The 24,722-nt window shown below is 37.6% G+C and overlaps 1 protein-coding gene across 3 annotated transcripts in view; it reads left to right on the top strand.

Annotated features, from left to right (window-relative positions):
- The window catches only part of ITSN1 (intersectin 1), a gene marked incomplete at both ends in the record, with an annotated part of 104,641 nt that overhangs the window by 11,943 nt on the left and 67,976 nt on the right, over positions 1 to 24,722 (top strand). For all 3 annotated transcript variants that reach the window (XM_084276289.1, XM_084276287.1, XM_084276288.1), the window contains 12 exons: positions 1,545 to 1,705; positions 3,156 to 3,335; positions 3,959 to 4,052; positions 6,447 to 6,547; positions 7,027 to 7,090; positions 9,186 to 9,323; positions 10,268 to 10,383; positions 14,097 to 14,359; positions 15,757 to 15,906; positions 16,119 to 16,259; positions 21,013 to 21,100; positions 21,273 to 21,412. In XM_084276289.1, coding sequence (XP_084132415.1) covers positions 1,545 to 1,705; positions 3,156 to 3,335; positions 3,959 to 4,052; positions 6,447 to 6,547; positions 7,027 to 7,090; positions 9,186 to 9,323; positions 10,268 to 10,383; positions 14,097 to 14,359; positions 15,757 to 15,906; positions 16,119 to 16,259; positions 21,013 to 21,100; positions 21,273 to 21,412 — 1,636 coding nt within the window. The remainder of the gene's footprint in view (positions 1 to 1,544; positions 1,706 to 3,155; positions 3,336 to 3,958; positions 4,053 to 6,446; positions 6,548 to 7,026; positions 7,091 to 9,185; positions 9,324 to 10,267; positions 10,384 to 14,096; positions 14,360 to 15,756; positions 15,907 to 16,118; positions 16,260 to 21,012; positions 21,101 to 21,272; positions 21,413 to 24,722) is intronic.

The raw sequence follows: 24,722 nt of genomic DNA on the forward strand, positions 1-24,722 counted from the left end.
TTGCGGGTCCCAGAATCAGTTTTGACAAACTTTAGGCTTCCACAGACTCATTGACTAGAGAAAGGCTCAAAGTTACTGAAGAATGGCAGATTTTATGTGTAAATTAAACTTCCCTGTGGTATGAAGCTTCAGGAAGCAACCGCTCAAAAGTTCTCACAGCCAAATCTTGTTCTTCATTGAAATACACGTCATAATTCAACATCTTTCAGGGAGTGATAAGACATACTTTTCTTTTTAACTGTAAGCCTCAGAGTCTACAGTTTCCTCACCAGAGTTTCTTCTTTAAGTACTGCTGGCATATTTTCAGTAGAAATTTCTGCCCGGCCCCAGCATTAGAATTACTGGAAGAGGACAACTATACCACTGAAAATGTCTTCTGAGTACTGGAAGGGTTGGAGTGTTTGCATTTTTGGGGAAATGCCACTGGTGCTGTAAACCCAGGGAAACTATTTAAGATGTATGGCTGACCTGTGGCAACCCCTGCTGAGATTTGCCTCTTTGTTTGGTTTTCCTAGGGTTTTTTTAGGGTGGGATGAGAGGATTTTAATTTTGTGAATGGTTTGCCCCTGCATTCACCTGTCTGTCTATGTGTTTTAAGTATCAATTATGAGTTGACAGTTTACTGCAGTACTTCTTTGATAACTTTTCTGATACTTCCCTGAAACCTTTCCTTGGCAGGGATTTGATTGGAAATAAAGATCTAGTTTAACTAGACTGCCTCAGTCCTTTGTATTGTGCTGTCTGTGACGTTCAAATGTACACATGAACTTAAAAATATATATTATTCCACTACAGAAATGTGTATATAATTCTTCAAATGAATGCAAAGAAATAAGCATAATGTTTAAACCTAAGTTTCCAGCTAATTGTGTTACTAATAATGCATTTACTCTGGGTTTTGGTTTGCTATTGCAGGAACTAACAGTAGTCTTCCTGCTTCTCTCCCCGCCAACCTCCCAACCCCATTCCCTGCTGAGCATGGTTTTCTTAACCATCAAATGAAGAAACAAAAAGACAACTGTTTAAGTCAGACTACTTTACATGAAAGCTTATTCAAGGTCTAGGCTCAGTGTTTTATCTTGACATATTAGTGTTTAACAGAAAACACATTTGTATACTTGCAGATGTGTGTTTAGTAAAGTGCACAGATTTAAAGAACATTTTAGTTAAAGTGTAGCTAAACAACAGATTTGCAGACTAAGTAATTTGATTCCCCGTGGTGCTGCTTGTAGTACCATAGGTTCATTTGTGTGATTTTTGCAAAGTTTTTGTAGAATTGCATTCAGCCTTCTTCTCTAGATGCTTCACTGTAGTTCCTCTAAGAGTTGGGAAGCGACTTTAAAAATATGAGTCGCTCCAAGAAAGAAATGGATATGCTCTTGGTCTAAACAGCATCTTGTTTCATGGCATTGTTAGCCTGGCATAATTATTTTGAGTGGAAATTAATTGTTCTTGAATACTCATGGATGTGTGTGCATGCTTCTAGGTCAGTTCCTGAAGTTCATGATTTAAGAATTTAACTGTGAAATTCATGTATTTTGTAGGGCTCTAGCTGACATGAACAATGATGGCAGGATGGATCAATTGGAGTTCTCAATAGCTATGAAACTTATCAAATTAAAGCTACAAGGTTATCAACTCCCATCTGCACTGCCTCCTGTCATGAAGCAGCCACCTATTGCTCTGCCTAATGCACCGGGATTTGGTAAGCGTTTTATTTTATAGCTTGTATTATAGCAGCCTACACTGAATTTCTTGATTTTGCAGAAACCTTTAGGAAAAAATACTTCTGAAAGTATGTGGACTCAAACCCAAATGCTTCCATATGTACACACATACTCAAAAAAAAATTCTAAATGAGCTTTTAGCACCCAACCATACTGAATAAGCTGAGGTCCTGTTAAGTTTACATCTTACACTGCTGCCCATGTGTTCCAAACAAAAGTGTGTGTGGGGAAAAAAGGTAGATCACGTAGTTAGTGCCTTCAAAAGTGTTGGAGTTTTTTAGAAACTACAGTTATTTATCTTTATTCTTTGTTAAGGGCTCACCAGGTTTGGCAAGATTAGCTATGTTTTTCTTGACTTTTTGCAAATCGTGTCAGTAGTTCACCCCTTTGCTTTTGTTTTGTGAGCAGTCCTGCACTTGTATTGGCTAGTACGACTGCTGGCTCTGTTCTGTTCTCCTGGTTAGTACTGCCAAGGTCATGGTCATTTCGAGGAAAAGAGTAGGGAAAATGAGATAGTGAGAGGAATATAATGAAATTAAGCTGACACACTTGTGTCTGACACGTATTGTGTAGTGAGAGGTTCTTTATCTTTTGGTTTTAGTCATTGCTGTGACTCAAGTTGATTGCTGCCTGAGAATCACTGCTGTCCTTAAGTGGGAATAGTGCATTTGATGAAGCAGGTGCAACTTTTGTTGTATGATCAGTTGTCACTTCCACAAGTTTCTCAAACCGTTTTGGTTTTGACTCTTAAGAAATCAGAGAACTCGAACAGAATATACACTGATTTAAGTGAGAAAAGGCATAATAAAGTCAAACTGCCAAGAAAACCAGCAAAATCTGCACTTTTTCTTTCTTCTCATTCAGTGTAAACTTGATCTCAGCTGTTTGCACACAGCCTCATTCTTCCCATTGGCATGACCAGAACTCCTTAACCTCCCTGTTATCCATGCAACTGTGCTTACACCTAAAATACCTCATTACTGTGCTTTACCCTATTAGCTTTGCACTGTTTCATCTTGACAATAGGCTGCAAGCAGTTATCCTGAAGCTTGTTCTTTTCAGCTGTGGCTAAATGTGGGCATTGGGTTCATTACTCACTGGAAGTTGACAGTGCTGCTCTTCATTTAGTTGAAGGCAAACAATTCTTTTCTTCAGCAAATGCTAATAGACCTTTTTGGCCAGTGTTGCCTCCAGTCTGATCTTATATGCATACATTCTAAAGTGGTATGTTGTTCCCTCTGCATTGTTTTATGTTCCCCTGCCATGCTAATGGTGCAGTGGAGTGTAAGAGTTCTTTCAAGGGGTGTGTGGAAGTTTCCATTTCAGCTTGCTCTTTAATTCTGCATTTACTGCTGGGTCGCAGGCTGCAGTTGTGTTGTATTAGGAGTATCTAAATTCGAAAAAAATTTCTCCTTTTCTTGCCCATAGGTATTGGGGGCATTGCCAGCATGCCATCTCTTACAACTGTTGCCCCAGTGCCAATGGCATCTATTCCAGTAGTAGGAATGTCTCCGCCATTAGTATCTTCTGTTCCTGCAGCAGCAGTACCTCCCCTGGCTAATGGAGCTCCTGCTGTTATACAGCCTCTGCCTGCTTTTGCTCATCCTGGTATGCTACACACTGAGACTCTGTTTACTCTGTTGCTACTAACAAACTATTTTGCCGTTTCATTGGGACCCAGAGAACAGTAGGCATGGAATTTGTCATTATAACTTACTTTAAAGAATGAATTTGGGTTAGGACTGTTTAGCCCAATGTAATTGTTAGCAAATTGTTTAGTTTGTATAAATTCAAAAGAAGAAACATGGACGTGCCATACTGTAACAGTCAGTCATTTTGAGCAAGATATTAACCCTGTTATAACAGCGGTGTGATAAATCTAGCTTGCCAATAAACTGTTGCCTAGAAACCGCCCTCTCCTGTCTAATTTACAACTATTGTAACGCTGCTCTTTGTTTGGATTACTGTAAAATACTGAAATGCATATGACTTCTAACAGTTTGGTGTCAAGAGTGTTTGCATAAAACTGCAGAAGTAAAAAGCCGTGAGAGAAGCGCCTGTGTGTTTTCACCTGTTTTGTTAGACACTGTTAACTCATCTTAATATTTTTAAAGGGGTTGCTGAAAGAACCTTAATGCTTGTAGTTGATGTTATGAACTAAACAAATGCCATTGAAATTCTACAGTTTAAAATGCTGCTACTAATAAACATGTGCGTTCTCTTATTTGCAGCCACATTGCCAAAGAGTTCTTCCTTTAGTAGATCTGGCCCAGGATCGCAGCTGAATGCAAAACTGCAAAAGGCACAGTCATTTGATGTGGCTAGGTGAGTTGGCATGGAATGTGTGTGGGTGTGTGTCTGCTTCCCCAGAGTTAGAAAAGCTAATTCTCTTTCACAAAGTTGTTTTCTGAAATAATAGTTCCTTGCAGAAACCAATTCCTGCTGAGATACTGCTTCAGGATTTCATAGGGTTTTACAAGGAATGCTCCATGAGTGAGTAGTGTATCATTGCAATACAATAATGAACTGTTACAGTATTTGTCAGTGCCATTTTTAGGCTCTTGAAAACTTTAGTTTTTAGAAAACCATTTGCTGTTGTAATCTGCAGTCTGTAATACTGCACAGGTTTTCCTTTTAGAAAACATAACAAGTAATGTTCTTTTAAACCAGCAACTCTGGGATTATTTTTGAAAGCAAAATATTTAGTAGTTCTCATACTTTAAATGCACTTCACATAACTTATACCTTCTTTAAATTTTGCATGAAGAATCACCTGGAAGGGTCTTAGATTATTTCAAGGCCTAGGAAAATGTATTGTCAGGCAAAATCTAATTTACTGTGGTCTGAAGAAATGTATCTTAACAAAATAAAACTTGATTAGAGGAGGTAAAATAGTAATTTCACAAAGTTACTATAAATCAAAACTCTACCACAGGTTCATACTGCAGATGTTTTTGCAAGAAGCAAATGGGTTGGGACATCATTAAATGATATCTTTTTAATTTTTCTTCTGCAGATTTTTCTTGTACCACAGTATTAGATAAGTGGCAACAGTGATTATTGGCAAATAGGATTAGAAATGTCTTTCTCTCTCTGAAATCTAATACTGTTAGGAACATAGTAGTGATGCTCTGATACAGAGGTACAAGAAGTCATCTGCTTTGTTTATAGTAACACTTCTGGCATTTACACTGAGTGAAGTTCAGGGAACTTCAGCTGAAATGGCTTCTAGATACTCCATAAGAGGAAACTCATAATTTGAACCCTGCTGGTCACTTTGATTGCCAACAGAGACCTGAACCTCTGATGAGATGACATATTTTCTGAGGTGAAATTGCATGGTTCTCTGAATCTGCTTGGGGTTGGGGTTGGAGCTTCCGTAGCTCAGTCACAGTTACTTCAATAACTCTGCCAGTGCTGAAAGGAATATTCCTTCCAAACTGCTGCTAATGCCAAGTTATGAACTGGTGTGTGTCTCCCAATTCTATTTTGGAGACAACAGATAAGAAGATAATTCATTTGCAGAGTTTATGGAAAGGGAGGAAGAAGAGCTAAGTCCATTAAGTGGAAATGTAAAGTTCAAATTGGGTGGGTTTTGTTTCTCTCCCCTCCCCTCCCTGCCCTTTTTTTTTTTCTCTTTTTTTCTTTTTTCAGTTGTGGTGTTTTGGGGGGGGTGTTCTCTTTTTTTTTATTTTAAAGTTTCAAATCCTATTTTCATTACTGAAGATGCAGCTTGTTTTTGCTGTGCTCCCATGAAAGAATATTATTAAAGCACAGTAGTTTGGCAATAGGAATAGAGGCTTTAGTTGGTTTGGGTTTTGTCATGTGAGAATAGGGTATGAGGTCAATTGGTCGAATATTTGTATAAACCTCCTCAGCTCAACCTTGACAAAATCCTACCACGGCACCTCCTCAGTGTACCGGGGAAAATGGATTTTGTTGTTCAGGGTTTTTTGGGGTTGAGTTTTGGTTGCTTGGTTGGTTTTGGTTCTGTTTGGGTTTGGGGTAATATGGTGTGCTGTTTATTTAATCTGGCTGACCTTTTTTTGGTTTGGTTTTTTTTTTTAAACCTTAACAAGAAAGGGCAAAGTTTGAATGTGTCCAAAGACAGAAGAACTCTGCTCATTGTTTTTCAGTATGAAGACTGAAATTTCCCTTCAGACATGGGAAATTACAGCTACAACTAACAGCACTCAATCTATTATGTGATGAGTTAAAACAGTGAATATTGTATTTTTCAATTGAATTGGATTACAGGAAACTTAATTGCTTTTGAGTGTAGTTTTTTCACACTTTTTTTCCTATTTTTATTTGTTTTCCTTAGTCTACTTATGAGTTATTTGGCTAAGACAACTAGTTAAAGACAGGGTAAAATGAGATATTACTTCTGGTGACTCTGGTAAGGCATTTCCTATTTTATATTTAGGTAAAAACATTTAGCTCCTTTAAAATGCTTCGGTAACTTAGTTCTCTGGTAGTAAAGAAAAAGGCAAAACTCTGTCATTCAGCTATACCAAAAAGACACTAAATTCTGATAAATGTTTTCAAACAAGAAGCTGTTATGGTTTTAGGAATAGAAGGGAATATTTGTGAGATGAACCATTTCAGGCATAAAACTTGATCTCTTGTGCAGCACTTGATCCTGTTGTACCTGTTAGCTCCATGTGATGAAATTTAATATTATATTCCCCCACCTTTATCCTTTTTTTTTAATTCTAGTGTGCCTCCTGTGGCGGAGTGGGCTGTACCTCAGTCATCAAGGCTGAAGTACAGACAGCTGTTCAATAGCCATGATAAAACAATGAGTGGACACCTAACAGGTATTGAAGCAATTTTTGTTTTCTTTTTTCGAATGGTATAAGGCCAATTATAATAACATTTAGAATGCTGTTCACATAGGAAAAGACTCTCATCTCTCTCTGCTGTCACTGTTTTTTTTTCTGTTCAAATCTCCCAACTGCTTAACAGTCTTGTTTAGGAGCAAATATTTGTTGTTGCTGGGATCGTATTATGACCTCCTTTATTTTCTGCAAGGTGGGTTGGCACTGGGAAGTGATTTTTGGAAATGGTACAGTGGATTATGTGAAAACTTGTGTAGCCATTTACAGTGTTCAGCTCATCCACCTATGAGGGTATCTATCCAGTTCCAGAAGGAAACTAGATTGGTACTCTGGTTTAGTTTTACTAGGTCTGGGGGCATCTCTTTGCCTTTCTTGTCTTCTGGTTGTTCAGTAGCTACTTGGTAATGCAAGAAAAGGAGAAAGTCACTTATTTGTTAATCCTTGTTTCACTTTGTTAGGTCCGCAAGCAAGAACTATTCTTATGCAGTCAAGTTTACCCCAGGCTCAGCTGGCTACAATATGGTAAAAATAAATCTATCAATTTCTACCAAACTGGAAGATGTATTTAAACCTCTATACTGTGGGTTTTTCCCTCCCTTTTCAATCACCCTCTAAGTCATTATGTGTTGCTCTTTTTAATGTATAACTTTATAGAGTAGAACCTGCACTTCTGTGCTTATATTAATATTACCTCACAAAAGTGAAAAAGAACATCCTTTTTATGCTATATAAATAGATGTTTGCAAGTGGGTTTCAGTTATGGAGGGTTTAGGCAGATCAGACACGTCTTCCACATCACCAGCCATAAGTGATACATCACTAGTAAAATGTAAACATTTGCACAGGTAGCACAGAACAAAGCTTAACCCAAAACCACACTTTTTTGGGGGCTCACTGTCTTCTCTGTGAATTTCAAAGGGCTTATTTCCAAGGGGCTGGAGTTACATATGTTTTAAAAAAATGGATTTTAGAAAGATTTATTTGGCTTCTCTTTTCCCTTTCAACTTGTTTGCTGAAGCTTATTGTGTTCATATTCCCACTGTCTCCTCCCTCACGCTTTGGTAGGTCATGCTTTCCTATGGACTGTGTAATGTTTCTACTTTATTACTTGCACAGTACTTGGTTATTGTTGACATATGGTTATCTTTGGTGACTTTTCAAGCAGCTTTCCCATTGCTTCTGTGTATTTTTAACTTCCAGTTGTCTTCTACAACTTACTTTTAATTAGCTTCTATACTTCATAAGTCTCTGCTTGAAAACCATTGTCAACTCACCCATCTGACTTCTGCTTGAGGATGTCAGATGTGTTGTCATTCTAACATGGCGGTTCAGTGGCACTCGATTTCTTTGCTAGCACTGATGGTTTTGTTGTATCTTTTAAAAGCACTCTCTCCTCTGTTTTCTAACAAAGCTATTGTAAGGAAAAAATAGTTTATCCAGCAGACGATTAGCCAAAAAATACTCTGCTTGTTGCCAGTTCTTAAGTGGGTTGTATGGGCAGGAGGGTGACGGCAGCATACCCCAGGAGTTCCAATCATAAGTCTTTCTATTGCCAATTCTGCTGAGATAAGGAATGGATTTTACAGCTCTCTTTGGCCTAAGTATTGCTTCCTTTCTTGATCCTGCCTGTCTGGCAGTGGAACTGCTGTAGCTGTTCTCTGGGGCAAGATATGTCAGTCTGTATTGGGCGTGGATTCACTGACTCACAGACACACAAAGTGAAGTACCGATGTGTGGGCTGTCAGCTGTTCTCTAACAGTTGTTTTGATGTTTCCATAACCCAGACTTTTATGATAGCTGATCTAGTTTATCCTTCCATGCTAAATTTTCGTTTTACTGGCTTGGTCTTGTGCTTCAGCTGAGGAGTTCCAGAACACAAGCATGGATCAAATGGGGCTGTAACTGTCTTCTAAATCTAAATACCATAAATAAACTCCTGTACCGTGAGACATCAAAAGAATGTTATCAGTTGCTTACCATTAATTTTCACAGTATCATGTGAGATTTTCCTGCATGATGAAAGGACAGCATACCAGAGAAACAAAGCTGATGTTTAGGGTGTTAAATTTTGTCTAATGCAACTTTAATATGAGTAAAAACATTTTGTAGATCTCTTGGAGCACTGGTTTTAGGCCATCCAGAGTTGCCACTCCATAATATGTGCATAATGGTAAAATGTTCTTGTTTGTCAGGACTAGAATGTTAATGGCTTTGATTTCAATGCAAATGGAATGTGAGATAGGAGGGAAGGAGACCCAACCAAAGAGATCTACCAAACATTTGACCTGATTCTTCTCTAAACGTACTGTGTAGTGGATGTTCACAAGGTGTTCAAGAAAACTCCACTGATTAACATTACTTATAGGACATGGTACAGGCAGCACTCAAAGAGCAAGAGGAGTAGAAGCCATGACTGCAAGATAGTCTCAAGGCAGACATGCAGGAGAAAGTTGGGAAATAGCAAAGCATTTGGGTTTTGCTTTTTATTTGCTTTGGAGAAACAAAGTAGTATGAAAAATTGAATTAATTTGGAACAGAATACATTAAAAACTATTCTTTTTAACAGTGTTTTTTAATATTTCAGGATTTACTTACTTTGTACCTTTCCTTTAAAAAGGAATCTTTCTGATATCGATCAAGATGGAAAACTTACAGCTGAAGAGTTTATTCTTGCTATGCACTTAATTGATGTAGCTATGTCTGGTCAGCCGCTGCCACCTGTACTGCCTCCAGAGTATATTCCACCTTCATTTAGGTAACTGCTTATAATTCTTGAATCTTGCTTTTAAAATTTTATTTCTTTTGGGATAGGTGTTCTCTGAGCGTAAAGAACAAGAGGTTGAAATGTGACCTCTCTCCATTCTGCACTGTGTCTATGGCACAAGGTGTCTTGTTGGGAAATGCTTGTCCAGCTTTTTGGTTTTATTACAAGTACTGGATGCTGGAAGTAGCAAGAATTCCTCGTACCAATGCAGTTTTGATCAATGCTTTATACTAGCATATCTTCCAAAACATACTCAGTCTGACTGTATAAATTTGAAGAGTTTGAATTCAGACTTAAACTTCTGTAGACCAAATGGGATGTAGTAGAATTCAAAACATGCTATGAATTTACGCTGTAGCAAATTCAGACCTCTTTTGATACAGTTGTAGCTGTGAATAGCAGCTGTGAGTCATCACTTCTATTTCTCTCACTTTTTTTGTGGAGAAATGGATGGGAGGACAGTAACAGCAGTAGAAGGTGTTTGCATATGATCATAACTTCATGTTCTTCAAGATTACAGGGGGTTTTGTTTATTCTGTCTGGGGTCATTTTTTTAGCTTGACTCTAATGAACATTTTCTCTGTCTTTGTAACTTTTGCTATGGTTTAAGTTGGCATTTCCCCAACTTTAGACTGGTCACGACTAAGAGGTCTTGGGGGCAAGCATGAACACATCTGTAAGTTGGGTGGTGCAATGCTAACACTGAACTAGGTTTCTCCAGTCACCAGTGTGTGCTGTTGGGACTCTGGAGGATACCTTTACATTAATGGCAATGACTGAATAAAATAATCTGGGCAACACTGAGGAAGCATCAAATACCATTAAATTTACATCATTGCGATAATTTACAATTTATTATTTCATCAATAAATCATAAATAAATTTGGCAGGCATGGGTACTTTTAAGCAACTTGGAATTATCATTTTATTGACAGAAGAGTACGCTCTGGTAGTGGCATATCAGCTGTAAGTTCAGTATCTGTAGACCAAAGGTTACCAGAAGAACCAGCATTAGAAGAAGATCAGCAGCAACTGGAAAAGAAATTACCAGGTGAGCAAGCAAAATATAGAGATGTGTTGTGTGCTGTTATCAGAGAGGTATTAGTCACATCATATGAACAACTCTTTCTTTCCAGATCAGTATGTGACATGTCAGAGGCACAACCAAGGCATTGCTTGGTCCAGCTCATTTCTAACTGTTGCATGATCCTTTGTGTTAGTGGCAGTGGAGTTATGAAGAACATTCAGGCTGTGCACCTTCGGCACTCTCGACAGAGGCAGCGTGTTGCAGCCCTCTTCTAGGACTGCAGTGAAAACTTTCTACTACCTCCATATTCTGACTTAAGTGGAGTGTAGTTTGACACATACTATTTAAAAGATCTGAATATACATACAGAGGCCTGTTTCATTGCAGTCTGTGTAATTATGGGTTGTTTTTTATACAAGCTTTAGCAGCTCTGCTTTTGGGAAAATCAAAAAGAAAAAATAAACAGAAGGGGGAAGAAAAGGGTAGAAAGCTTCCTAGATGGTAAATGTTAGGAAACTTCTGATCATCCCCTCCCTCTTTGTAATTCTCTTCTTTGTAATTTCTTTACTTTTGCTTGATTTTCTTTTAAGATGAACGTCACACAGTTGAAGATAGGACAACGTGACAGATTCATACAGTGTTTTAATAATGCTTTTCTATTTTGTTCTAATTTACTTGTGGGGTTTTTAAATTGATTTTTAACACTGCATAGCCTATTTGATCACAGCTTAGATCTGAGTTGATGTTTTAGAAGACTTTTTGCACTAATTCCAACATAAAATCATAGACTGCATTAGGTTGAAGGGACCTCTAAAGGCCATCTAGTCCAACCCCCCTGCACTAAGAGGGACATCTTTAACTAAATCAGGTTGCTCAGATCTTCATCAAGCCTGATCTTGAATGTCTCCAGAGATGGGGCCTCCACTCCCTGTCTGGACAACCTGTTCCGGTGCCTTATCACCTTCATAGTGAAGAACTTCATAATGTCTAATCTAAACCTATGCTTTTCTAGTTTAAAACAATTGCCACTGGTCCAGTCACTCCATGCCCTTACAGACAGTCCTTCCCCAGCTTTCTGTAGGCCCCAAATCTATTAGTCATTTTAGAGCTCATGTATTTATTTAGGGGTGGGGTTTTTTTATGACCCATGTATGCTACCCTGTATTCATTAACATTTGAATTTCCTCTGCTTCTTCATTTCCAGATCACAGTTTTTTGAGATTCTTCTAAAGCTTTTCATAGTCAGGTTTTTATTATTCATCTCCAGAAGCTGTCATGTTACTTTTCAATCTCTTCTAGATCATTGTTGCACACTGAACAGCACAATTTCTAGCAGAGGTCTTTGAAGGTAGCTACTGAGACTCTTTCATTGATAAAATTAGTAACTTATTTAAGCCCTTACTTGTAATCTTTTAAGTGTTTGTTAGTTTCCCAAGGACTTTCTGTCTCTCTCCATACCAAGTTAGTTCACGGGAGCAATTCAGATACAACTCTTTTCTTTGGTTTGTATTTCACAACTAACTGCTGCTGGCAGTCTGCTGGGTAATTCCTGGCTGTAGGAGGATGAAGGACTGCTGAAGAAGACCTCACTGAGGTTTCACAGCGAAATGTTTGGTCACAGGTGAGATATGACTCTCCTGTACTCTCTCTTTGAGGCCTGAGTCCTGTGTCTGGAATCAGAGGATTTTGGTATGCAATTTGTTGTGTCCGGGAGGTCAGAACTTCAGCGTAGTTTCTTTACTAAAACTTTGAAATCATGCAAGTGTTCTTCACTTGACCTGATTGTCTTTTTCAGTTTGCTTATTGATACAATTGAGTCTGCTACTCTTGAGAGGCAGCTTTTTCCTGCATTGTTTCTTCCGTATTATTGTGTTTAGTCATGTATACTAACTGTGCATCTATTGTACGCTCTGCTTTGTCCAGTATGGGAGTAGGCTGACTTGTCTACAGCTTTCAGGATCATTATACTGTATCTTCTTCAAGACTAGTTTTGAACGTGTCAACTTTTGGTCTTACAACATTGATGTTGATCAAAGGATGAAATTTCATGCAAGGCACAGACCGTTAATTATTAATTTTATATTTGAACTACAGATTAGCATTGTCTGGGTTTGGTAATCTACATTTAATTTTTTGTTTTATTTTGGTTTCAAGCCTTTTCCCTTTTCAGTTAAAGAAAAACAAGAGTATATAAACCTTTCACTGTATTTGATGTATAGATTTTTCATTTTAAAGATGAAGTGACTGTTGTCTTGCTTCTTCATTGGCTTTGCTAAATCTGGATGGGTGTTGGGTTTTGTTCTGGTTTGTTTCTCTTTGGAGACCCTTGAAAGTTTTTGGGGTTTTTTCTGTTTTGTTTTTGTTTTTTTATTGTTGGCTTTTATAACCTTTTGGAAGCCTTCCCTTAAGCGCAGTAACACAAGCTAGTAGCTACTTACATAATTTGCTGCAAGTTGGTCTCTTCTATTTTCATGCTTTGGCTATGCTTTGTTTTGTAATCTCTGGTAGCTACCTTGATAATGCAGAGTAACCATACTGGCTTTTTAGGCAGCTGTCGTAGACCCTGGTGTTTCTTCTTATCAGGATGAGCCTTGAACATAGTATTTTAATGTCTGTGCTACTTGCAAATGTTTTGCCCTTCTTACCTATTCCTTTTCACTGACTTCCTTGACACAAATGTGTTTGGGCTTTTTCCCTATGTATTTTGGTTGTTTTTTTCAGTCTGTATCTTAATGGTCTTTGAACCCAGTGGCTAATTTTAAATAAATTTGACAGATGTCACAGGAGTGGGGTTTTTTTTAAGTTTTACGAAATTTTGTGATTAGCAATAGGAGAGGGGGGAAAACTTAAAGACAAAAAACTCAACTGGATCAACAGATGTTGGGCCAATTTGTCAAATTAGTGCATGAACACTTAGAAGTAAATATGTGTTATCTGTTGACTTGCATGCAAAAATTGTACATGCTGGACATTCTAAGGAGAGAAATACAGAATATATGGAGTATGGGACATTTAGGGTATGAAGAAAAACAGAAGGTGAAGTGGAAAGAATAATTTGGAAAAACTGTGAGGGAGGAGCCTAGAAATGTGGAACAGGTGGTGGGTAGTCCCTGATAGTGCAGAAGAATGTCAAGGAACCGGTGTTGAAACTGAGGTCGTTCTTGTAGAACCCTAGACGATGAGGAAGCAGGAATCCAGTCTTCCTGACTTCAGCTTCTCAAGCACTTAGGCAAACCATTTATATTCCTGACAGTAATGAGTAGTCTTATGAGAATATCAAGTTTAAATACATTCTGGTTATTTGCATAATGGCTTTTTGATAATATCAGCTGAATTCTTTGCCTTGTAGTAATTGAAGTGTTGGTTCTTGTATTGCTGCTATTATCAAATGTATAGAGGAACTCCAGATTCTTTGTCCTCACAGAAGATTAGCTGGCGAATGGTTTCCCTAAATTTTATACCCGCTTGTTTGAGCTTTGTGGAGAAACCAGGAAGCCTGAGGAATGGGAAATGAAATTCACACCTTGATTTCCTATGGATGTGGGTTTAGGGGGATCTAGAGTACAAATGCTAATGACAGAACCTAGAATTACCTGTTCAGCTAGTTGAGATGTGCCTCTAGTACTGTTGGAAGGTTGTTTCACTTTGATTCAGCATATGTGGATGTATTTCCTTTTTTTTTTAAAGTCAGTAGCAGAGTTTAATTCTCCTTTGCCCTCTGTTTCCATACATTAAAGTTACATTTGAAGATAAAAAACGGGAGAACTTTGAACGTGGCAATCTAGAACTTGAAAAACGGAGACAGGCTCTCCTGGAACAGCAACGCAAAGAGCAAGAGCGTCTGGCACAGCTGGAACGGGCAGAGCAGGAAAGGAAAGAACGCGAGAGGCAGGAGCAAGAACGTAAAAGGCAACTGGAGCTAGAGAAACAGTTGGAAAAACAACGGGAATTGGAACGGCAGAGAGAAGAGGAAAGGAGGAAAGAAATAGAAAGAAGAGAGGTAACCAACTGAATAAAAGGAAGGAGGTTTTGTCACTGGATGCTGTGTTTGATTAGAACAAAATGTAATGTTTACATTATTTTGCTGTCATTTTTAGTAAGCAAACATTTAAAGAATAAACTTAAATTTCTGGAGTTTTGAAAGCAGGGAAAGAGTTTGCTATCTCTATTTTTCATGTGAAATGAATGGATGAGACACCTAGAACTAGAATGTGTCCTAACCTCTGACTACTTGTTATATTTTCTTTGGTATAGACATGCTTGAATGAACAAAGAAAGACTTAACAGCATTCAAGTCATTCATTATTTTCCTGTGATGAGTTAATTTGTTAACGAAAACACATACTGGTGGTGTGGTTTAGCCCCAGCCAGCACCCAAGCCCCACACAGCCACTATCTTGCTTCCCCCCTGATGGGGTGGGGGAGAAAATCAGAGGAGTAAAAGTGAGAAAACACATGGGCTGAGATAAAGGCAGGTTAACGGGGAAAGCAAAAGCTGCCCACACAAGCAAAGCAGGACAAGGAATTCATTCCCCACTGCCCAGGGGCAGGCAGGTGTTCAGCCATCCCCAGGAAAGCAGGGCTCCAGTATATGTAACCGTGACTTGGGAATGCAAACACCATCGCTCCAAACACTGCCCCCCACCCCATCCTTCCTCTTCCCCCAGCCTGTTATAAGCTGAGCATGATATCATGTGGTATGGAACATCTTTCTGGTTGGTTGGGGTCAGCTGACCCAGCTGTGTCCCCTCCGAACTCCTTGTGCACCCCCCAGCCTACTCACTGGTGGGGCAGTGTGAGGAGCAGCAGAGGCCTTGGCTCTGTGTACGCCCTGCTTAGCAGTAACGAAAACATCTCTCTATTATATACAGAGATGCTCTTTTCAGCACAAGTCCAAACAATAGCCTCCATACCAGCTACTGTGAAGAACATTAGCTGTATCCTAGCCAAAACCAGCACAGCTGCTTAACTTGTAAAGCTAGTATTTTCTCACTTTGCACAATAATGATGCATTCAGGAAAGCAGCATTTTATTCGTTGCAAAGCTGCAGAATGTCTGATGTTGGAGGTCAGAAGAAGATTTGACGCTGTCCTGGAGAGTTCTTGAAGTTTTAATATAAAACAGCTTTTAAATCAGAAAATTTCATCCTGGGAAAGTGATTGAAAAGGACTGTTACCCCTCTTAGTCATCTGTCTGCTATACAGTAAAACCCCATTTCACTGCTTTCAAATGAGCAATTCACATGCTTAAATAGAGGCACATATGTAGTCTACAGTTTATTAGTGTGTTTATATTAATGTTTTAATTGCACATTAGAATGTGAATATCATTGATTAGAATAGTTCCTCAAAATAGATCTTTCTTTTTTTTTATTCATGTATTTTTTTAATGCTGTAGGCTGCAAAACGGGAACTTGAGAGGCAACGACAACTTGAGTGGGAGCGTAATCGTCGGCAAGAACTACTAAATCAAAGAAACAAGGAGCAAGAGGACATAGTTGTTCTGAAGGCAAAGAAAAAGACCTTAGAATTTGAGCTAGAAGCTCTAGTAAGTGATCGTGTTGCAGATAAAATGCACAAGCACAGTAGTGACTGTGATATGGCTGTGCTTATTTTTATAGAATCATAGGATAGTTTGGGTGGGGAGAGATCTCTTCTATAATTTAAATGTTTAAATAGGGAATAAAAGTACTTTTTAGACCCTGACTTGCATAAAAAAGATTTTTGGTAAGAGATAGATGTTTTTCTTTTTTTCTAAAGAATGATAAAAAAAATCAGTTGGAAGGAAAGCTTCAGGATATCAGATGTCGACTGTCTACCCAAAGACAAGAAATTGAAAGTACAAATAAATCTAGAGAACTGAGAATTGCCGAAATCACTCATTTGCAACAGCAGCTACAGGTGAGAAAATGTTCTCTAGTTTTGTTCCTAGCCTTGTGTTTTGACCTCCTCAGCTGCATCAGTATCCTAAGCGAACTTGCCACAGCATACGATGTGCTGTCCTTTGTACAGAAGGTGGTGTTGTGGGTAATTTGTCATTCTTACAAATGAATGTTCTTCAGACATGTCTAGGAATTGTTTTCTACACTTGAAGGTGGTGTGGCTGTGATTATCACTTCATCCTCATGGAATCCAACTGTGGGCAGCTGTAAATAAACTGACTGAAGATGTTAAAGGGATTAGGGGGTGAGGAGAATGAAATTTTATGACCTGTATTTTTGTTGACAGTGATTGCTGTTTGTGTGCTGAAAGAAAGAATTGGCTTCACTGAAGTGCTTGTTATTGATACTTTTTTGAAAATTATAAAATATTAAACTTTTAAAATTGAAGTTACCTTTTAAACCAGTTAGTTATTTCTTGGTCTAACTCTGGTATTCATCTTCCCTACTTCTCTATCTAAAATTCTCTGTCAAAGTAAAGACAGAATTGAGTAGATATCTGGTTTTAGTGAAGGAATATTATTTGCAAATTGTAGAGGTTTCTAGATGAGCTGTATTTGATTTAGGGGTTTTTCTCTTTAATATTTTATATTGCTTGTAATTCTTAGCGAGTAATGGGGGCTCTCAGTGCCTTTCTCACTCAAAGAGAATCTCACACTTAGCTTTTACATCTAAGCCCTCATAACATGTCTTAAAACTTCGTCTTATAGCTCAGTTTCAACTTTCTAAGCATAATTAATACAGTACATTCATCTCAACAGAACCAGAACTTGAAAGTTGTGATTTTTTTTTGTTTTATGTATGATTTGCTACTTTTTTTTTCTTCCTTAAAACATCTTATTTTTCTATTGAAGTTTTGTGTACACCACTACACCTTTCACAGATGTTTTTCATTTGGTCGTGGCTTGTTACAGAGAGTATAATTCAGAGATCATTCTTGCACAGTGCTTGTGTCCACTTGATGCTAACAATAGCAAATAAGAAATGCTACTAAGGGATGCTTGTGATATAAACAACTGTCATTGTCAGGCTTGAAAGCACACTTCTCTCTTTAATGAAACGCTCCTGTATCTGCAACTGAAAATTAAGCCAGACAGCATTGAATCAAGTGTAGGAAATGAAGTTACACTTGGCAGTACTGGCACAGAGACAAAAACTTGACTGTGCTTGATAAAATGTGAGGAAAAACCCTCATTTACCTGAATAAGTTAGTAACTTCTGATCTTATGCAAAGATCTTAATGTAAAAGCAACAGCCACCTGAATTTCCCTCTAACCAAAAGCTTTCAATAGGAAACTAAGCAGCTACATAGCCATTGGTAGATAAATGCTATTTAAACAAATCAAATGGCATTCAGATCCTACTTGCATAGGTAACTTCTGTTCAGTGGGCCTCTGCCCCCTCTGTGGGGGTCTCTCTTGCATTTTAACATCACTCTGAAATTTTATTCAAACATGAAAAATGTACAATGGGTTTTGGATGTTTGTCTGTATTTTACTCATTTAGGCATCACTGCTATATTTGTAGTGACTTTTAACCATTTCTGCTCATTGTAATTGGTACTAAATGGTATGTATTCAGCAGCTTCATTAATGGCTATTTACTTCATAAATTGCTTCATTCACAAAGACTGAACGAGTACTTCTGTAACGGAAATCAGGCTTGTCTGTCTTGGCAGTTTTTTGGATATTGGGGTTTGAAGTAGGTTGGGGTTTTTTATGTTGACAGCAATAGTTGTGGTTTTGTAGTATTATCTTCTTACAGCTTATTGATCTCAACTGATTGATCTCAACTACTAATATTTCATTTGGTGTAGCTTGAGGGGTTTATCACAATCATGATCCCAGAAAGAAGTGTCACTACATACTAAAAAAAAAAGGACAAATTTTATCTGGGGAGAACCTAAAAGTGGGTAACTTTTTCCTAAAGAAAAGATTAATTTCTCAACTATCCTGTAAATTTTACTACCTAATCTGCAGAAGAAAGACTAAAGCAGTTAATGACTTTTTTGATAGGAGATTTTGATCCTCTAAGGAGTCCAATGGACTAAAAAGTCAATATTGTCAGTTATGTTTTTAGGGTAATATATCTTCATTTGGAAATATTTTAGTGTAATAAATGTGACACTTGTTATGGAAAGATGAGTTAATTCAAAGGAGTAATTATTTTTCAACCTATTAATTAGTTTCAAGATGGAATTTGATTAAACTTGTGGAAGAAATTGTATAACAATTAATCCTGGGTGATGAAAATTTGTGCTGGTTATATGAATCTGAGGCATCTGGTAGAGTAGTATTTCCAGGGATGTTTGGAAGGATCCTGCCTTCCAAAGACGTTAGCTGTATGTGTTTCAAACACGGCTATACTGCCTGCAGGGCTTCTGCCAGTTACCTGCAGGTATTATTTGTCTCATTGCAGAACACTTTGGCTCCCAAGTAATTTGGCTTTCCTTTGAAGCACTAAAAGCAGGGGGTGTGACAGAGACTTAAGATGGTATGTGGTATTTCAGTTCCTCATATGCCCTCTTGCTCAGGGTGTAGGATCAGAAGAGAACTTTCCCTCATTAGATTGCCAGGAACTGCCTTGTGCTTTGTTTGTCTTTACTGCTGTGTGGTACATGATTCAATTCTGGGAAATTTCTTGTGTGAAACTTGATTGTTAGTGATGCCATTGATTTCTTTCATCTGTTTCTTGAGCACAACCAAAGGATGTGGAGAAGCATGTAGTGGCTGCTCTTGGAATGATGCTTATTACATAGTTGTCTGTGATTTCAGGAAACAGAACTTGACCCTCATGATCTCTTGGCACTCTCTGTTCTTAAATACTCTCCAAACTTTGCTGTGCATTAAGTTTGAGTAGTCAGGAGTTTAGAAATATTCTGGCCTTTAAAAATAAACAACTAAGGTTAGGATTACATTCCACCCTGAAATGCCGTCCTAGGTTGTGCTGGAAAAATGTTAATTCTTCTGTAAACCCTGTTTCATTTTGACATCCATTCTGCGGTTTGGCTCGTGTAAATGGTTCTTGAATTGGAACGATACAATTTTGATATGCATGTGTCTTGACAGTGATTTTTCTTTCCTCTTGAGTTTTATCCATCAGTACATTTAGTGCCACCTTCCTTGGATTACACCACTTAAACTTAATTTCCACAATACCTGTGTGCTATAATAATGTAATAAAACATTTAAAATTTTTCGTCCCAAACTATGGCATGGGACCTGCAGGCATTTGGGTGAGAGCTTGAGGTGGAAGGGAAGGTGGAACACAAAGGACAGTGTTTGGCATGTGGTTTAAAGAAACACAGTAGTAGTGACTGCTGGGAAAGAGGCAACCCCACTCAGGCAGATGATTTGGACAATGCTGCATTATGTATTGTTGCTTCACATTTGGTTCTAGGTAGGGAATAACAGCTCCTATTAGGAGTATTCAGTCTTCATGATATCTTTGAAGGGCGGAAAAAGATCTGCTGATGCTACAGTTAGTGCAGCTGAACAGTGAGGGACACATAACTCTTCACAGTCCAATGCATAGTTTTATCTTAATTTTGATACTTTGTGAATTTATAAAGTCCGTGACTGTGCTGAGCTATCTAAGCATGTTTCTTAGAACATAAGGAGATTAAAGCAGTCTGCAGCATAATCATAAGATCTAAGCTATACATAGCAGAGGCCCAATCAAAGACTGTCATGAATAAAGTGGGATAACTACAAACTTGTTTCAGTACAGTTGGTCAACTTTATGTTATTGTAACAAGAACTAAAAACTTTTCATGGGACTTACTCTGGTGTTAAGTGCTTAGGTGACACTCTTAGGATTCTGTTCTTCTTGACAAGCTGAAGTTGTCAGATGGTTGATTTGTCAAAAGCCTGCAATTCAAGGTGACTGCAGAAATAAATGCTTAGTTTGAACAACGGGGTGTTATTCAGGTGGCTTTTGTAGAATAAGTTGTTTCACATTGTGCTTCTATAACATATTTTGTCAACTTGGAGGTCAAGGCTTCTGAAAGGTGTATGAAATAGTACTTCATCCTCCAGAAAGAGCTAGGGTTGTATGTGATATCTATCCATATATACATATATATGTAAATCCACTGAAGGAAGAGTATCTCATCTGCAGGGTCTCCTGAAATATGTAATTTGTTATATCATGTGTTTAATGTGAGAGAGATCATAATCCTCTCTCAAAAGGGCTAAGTCACGAGATCTAGACTTAAGTATTCTCATCTAACAGAGCTTGTGTTGTGTATCTTTCAGCCATAATATATTTTTTTAAGTGAAAGCCTTTATTTTCCGCTCTTTAAATAAACTAAGTTTATTTTTATGTTGAGTAGTTTCTTTCTATTCATGATCAAAGTTAATTTAATAAAGTGACAATTAAATGGTTAGTAAGGCCTAGTTTTAGCATTTCTGATATCTATCCTTGTAGTTTTGCACTGAATTTCAAATAATTCCAGGCCAAGTTATGTATTAAATGAGAATCAATTTTCAAGTAATGCTTAAATTTGATATGCTCACTTTTTGTTCTGGCAGAGAACTGTCTGAGTGGCAGCGCCACACAGATAGGGGTTAGATAATAGCAATGATACATAATTTAGTGAGAGAAAAAGGAGACTCATTTCAGAAGACATAAAAATAGGAAGTCTTATGACTGGTCACCGTTCGCTCAGCTTTTTCTGTTTCTTGCTTTCTTTCTCCTTGCTGTCCTCTGTTCAGGAATCTCAGCAGATGCTTGGAAGGTTGATTCCAGAAAAGCAATTGCTTAATGACCAGCTAAAGCAAGTTCAACAGAACAGTTTGCACAGTAAGTATATTTTTGTACATGTCTAAGTTTGTGTAAGACATGATGCTGCCTTGCAATGTATTCTGTACATTTTTTGTGTGTGTTGCAAGATGCATGTTGAAAAATGTTGCTGTCTATGACAAAAAATTCTCCATGTAAGAAAATATTTATTTGACAACATGTTTAAAAACAGGAGATTCTCTTCTCACTATCAAAAGAGCCTTAGAAGCCAAGGAACTAGCACGTCAACAGCTTCGAGACCAGCTAGATGAAGTTGAAAAAGAAACCAGATCTAAACTTCAGGAAATTGATATTTTCAATAATCAACTGAAGGTAATCCTAGACTCTTTAACCTTTTCTTCTGAGTGTTCAGTTAATTGTTTTCTAACTTTGATTATGGAAAAAATACTGAACTAGAATTATCAGTTTTGGGAACATTCCAAAATTTAATTTTAATTTTTTTGTTTTTAAAGAAAATACTACTTAGCATCCAAAATCAGAGTCTGAATCAACTTAATCTGCAGAATCGGTTTAAGTATCTATTTGAGCTCTGATTCCAGATCCATGATTACAAATATGAAATCCAGTTTCTGCCCTTTTGCATCAAAGAAGACTAGTAGGTCAGCAAATCTGCTGGAATCAGTACTTCAAATTGAAATCTTTATTGAAGAAACTTGTTTTTTTTCTACTGACATGCAGAATTTTTATCTGCTGTTTGTAAGGTCATACTTGTTCCTGAATGTAGTTATTCGTTGTTTGTGGTTTCATGCTTTATTGACCAGTCTTTTGTTAAAACTGTGTGACTTTTTTTTGTTTTGTTTATTTCTGCACAAGAAAATTACAGAAATAGCAAAAGTCATTAAAGGTAGTGTTCTTCAGAGAGAAGTTGTAAATCACTCTTTAGTTACAAACTTCCAAGACCTTTCATTTTTCATAAAATATTCAAATTATGGTTTTTCCTAAAAGCTGACTAGAAAAATATTCCTGCAAGGTAAAATAAGTTTTGCTACAAAATTTAGAAGGAGAAGTACTATGATAGGTACTTTAATGTTTCTCAAGTGTTTGGTTTTAAAATTAGATCAACTATGATTACATCATGTTCTTTAGGATGGAAGGTGTGTTTGAAGTTAAGCATCAAATAGCTTGTTTGTTTTAATATTAAGTTATTCAAGATTACAGGAAAAATTAAAAGCTGTAGATCATACCACTACCTGTTTAGATGCCTATTCAAAGATGAGTCATGATTTTAGGCAGTGAAGTAGAAAGGGGAGAATTTCTGCAGTCATGAGAGACACAAGTTAAACAAAATAATTGCAATGTATTTTGAAAGAAAACAGAATGGTTTTCCCTAACTTTTATATATATATATATATATATGCATGCTTTTTGAATGCATCTTAACGTGTCATGGTTTTTGAGTAGTGTTTTGTTTTGCTTTTAAGTGGAATCCTTTTGAAGTATTTTATAGATAAGGATACTAATTCTAAAATTAGTTTCAGCATTTGGTTTGATCAGAAATTACCTGAAAAGCTCATAAGTGGTCAGGGGGATGAATAATCTTAGTACTGTGACAGCAGCAAAAAACATAACCCAAGCCAAACAGTGTTTTAAATGCTGAAGGCCTCAACTTAACAAATAATAAGCTAATAATAATTAAAAGTGCACATAAAATGAATACATTGATTAATTGGAATGTCTGCCATCTATCCAACAGTGCCTTGTTGAGTTGTAAACCATTTTGCTGTTTACTGGGAAAATGGACTTCCGTGTTGAAATCTTAGTATTTAGAATTACCACTTTAAATGCTGAAAAGTAGTTACGTAGACAGGTCTTTGGGATGACTTCAGCAAGCTTCCTCTGGCTTGAGGATATTGCACTCTTCATTTCATAATGTGTAGAAGCAGCGCGTAAGAAAGCAACTACTTCTTGATGCTGCATTGTTTTGGGGGGGGGGGGGGGGGGGTGGTTGCCCTGCTGCAGATTTCTTTGCTAGCTTGGAAGAGATGATTTTTAAGAGGTGGGGCAGGTGTGCTATTGAAACAGAGAGGTGGAGCTTAATTCCCGTAGAGTTCTCTCTTCTCCTTTTTCTTGATGTGCAAGATGTGTTTTTGGGAACCTGGATGATATTATTACTAGATTTAATTATCTAAAATTATCTATATACCTTGTAATGTACTCAGCATGAAATAATTGTAGTAGTCCCATTGCCAGAGAAACCTATTTAACAGATGCTGTGTGCACAGCATTGATTTCATGGCCATTGTTCTTGTGGAGAGAGTTCTCAGAATGCCTTGCATATGAGACTTCATTCACGAAGCTAGTGAATGCTTTCCCGAGCCTCCTGCTTTTATTTGGGTTTGTGCAAAGTGGAAGTTCTGATCTTAAACCAAGGCAGAACACACCTATATGTTAGGTAATAATGTTGCTCCTAAGAAAGTAGTCTAGAAACTTGTGTAATTCTCAGATACTTTTAAGTAAGCATTCAAAAACCTGTGGCAGTTTTTAGGTACTGCCACTGGAAAGATGGCTGTTACATTTGAAATAGTTAGAAAAAGTCTTATAATTGCTATATTAATAGCTTCCCTAATTAAAAGAATAACTTCTTATTTACTTATTAGTAGCTGGGTGGATAAATACAGCAGGCTCATTTGGTGCTACAATTCCTTGCAATTTGTATAATTATCAGCCAACTGTGTAATGCTCACGTTTAAATGTGAAACCTTTTCCAGTAATATATCAAAAATCCCCACATATTGGCTCTAAGTGCTTATCTTGTAAACTAAGGGGAAATATGTGAAGATGCAAAATTGAGTGGTTTTTAATTTTTTTTTAAATGAAACAATTTTAAAACTCCATTTTTAATTTAGAAGCAGCCTTGATTATGTTGTAGGCTAAAACTGATAGGCTGCTTTTATGATAATCTCTTCTTTGTGCTCTAATAACTGAGATGCAGGTTGATGGGGTGTCCGTTAGGACAGCAGCACCATACCTGACACTGTCTTGTCAGAGAACAAAAGCTGTAGAAGTGATGGAGTGGCATTGGTGCTTGCCTTGTAATCTGTAATACAGCTAACTTCTGGATGAGAAGAGGAATGGTGAGAGCTCCCAGGATAAAGAAATTAAAAAGTATATATAAATAGTTTTAAGGCAATTGCCATCTTACAACGTTCTACACTTAGTTCCTACAAGGAGAGGGAGTAACAGGAATGTGTGTCTTTAACCATTTTGACTGAGTAGAAAACTGGTGGTTTAGCCCTGGCTGGAGGCCAGACGCCCACCAAAGTCAGTCTATTACTCCCCTTCTTAGTTGGACTGGGGAGAAAATATTTAAGAGGCTCGGGATTCAAAATAAGGACAGGGAGGGATCATTCTGTCAGCAATGACATGGGCAAAACAGACTCAACACAAAGTGAAGAAGAAAGAAACTACTCTACTTTATTACACTACACTACAAAGAACAGTGAAACACTGGAGTTGGGAGCACGACCAGATCTTAAAACAAACGCAACCAAAAAAACACGAAACACTTTCCCCCCACCACTCTATTCTTAGCAGACTTGCACTCTAGACTAGCACTCTAGTCATGATTTCACTCCCTTCTTCCCCCTGATCACAGTACAGGGGGGCAGGGACTGGGAGATGG

This window comes from Gallinula chloropus (assembly GCF_964237585.1).
Source record: "Gallinula chloropus genome assembly, chromosome: 1".
Lineage (NCBI taxonomy): Eukaryota > Metazoa > Chordata > Aves > Gruiformes > Rallidae > Gallinula > Gallinula chloropus.